Source organism: Antrostomus carolinensis, unplaced genomic scaffold, assembly GCF_000700745.2.
Source record: "Antrostomus carolinensis isolate BGI_N321 unplaced genomic scaffold, ASM70074v2 scaffold4595, whole genome shotgun sequence".
NCBI lineage: Eukaryota > Metazoa > Chordata > Aves > Caprimulgiformes > Caprimulgidae > Antrostomus > Antrostomus carolinensis.
In genome coordinates, this window is record NW_010316959.1 from 12,166 (window position 1) to 13,010 (window position 845).

At 46.5% G+C, this 845-nt stretch overlaps 1 protein-coding gene across 1 annotated transcript in view; it reads left to right on the plus strand.

Moving 5' to 3' along the window:
* XPNPEP3 (X-prolyl aminopeptidase 3) overlaps window positions 1–460 on the plus strand; it is a gene marked incomplete at its 5' end in the record, with an annotated part of 9,901 nt that extends 9,441 nt beyond the window's left edge. The window contains one exon of the mRNA XM_010168397.2: window positions 18–460. Within this exon, the coding sequence (XP_010166699.2) occupies window positions 18–184 (167 nt within the window). The remainder of the gene's footprint in view (window positions 1–17) is intronic.
* Between the last annotated feature and the right edge of the window lie 385 nt (window positions 461–845).

Here is an 845-nt window from a genome sequence, read left to right on the forward strand (position 1 = left end):
TCCCTTTCTTCTTTCAGGCATTTATATCCCTGAGGATGACATGAGTGCCCCAGAGAGGTTTCGTGGCATTGGCGTGCGCATTGAGGATGATGTTGTGATAACAGAGGACTCACCTCTCATCTTGTCTGCTGACTGTCCCAAGGAGATCTACCACATTGAGCAGATCTGTGGCCGCAGCTCATGATACCCCTTCTCTGCCTCTTTCATCCTCTTTGAGAGATGCAGCCCTCCAGGGATGCAGATCCTTGTAGCTGGCTGTAGTTGTCAAATAACAGAGGGTGTGGACAGTTGATGGCTTTTTCCAAGACTGGGGCTGGGAAGTGGAATGCAAAAGGCTTGGGTATTGAGGGATGAAAAAAGCAAAGCAACCATTTCTGTGTGTGTTTTCGTTCTGGTTTGATTAATGCTGATGTTCAGCTGTTGTAGGACATGGGGGTGGATTCATCCCTCTGCTGTGTGGATTTATCTGTTCTGGTGTGCTTGAAGGGATGAATTTTGTCAGTGCCACCAGCAGGGCTTCTTCCTGGTCCCTCTCCAGATGCATAGGTAAAACTGCTGAGACCAGGGCCCCATTTTTTCCCCTTTAGCAGTAGTTTCACAACAGTCAAATTGTAAAAATGAAGCTTTGATAAATGCTGTTTTGGGGGAATGAAGTGTGTCAGACAACTTTGGTTTTTATTGAGCCCTGGAAGGAGGGGTTTGCTTGGGAGGTAGTTTTATCTGAAGCCTGTGGAGAACACTTAGTATTGTAAGGATAAGGATGTGTTTGGGCCTTTTTCAGGCATATGCAAAATAGGCCAGCAGCAGGGAAAAGCATCTTGTCTGGTCTTTCAGCTTATTGGAGT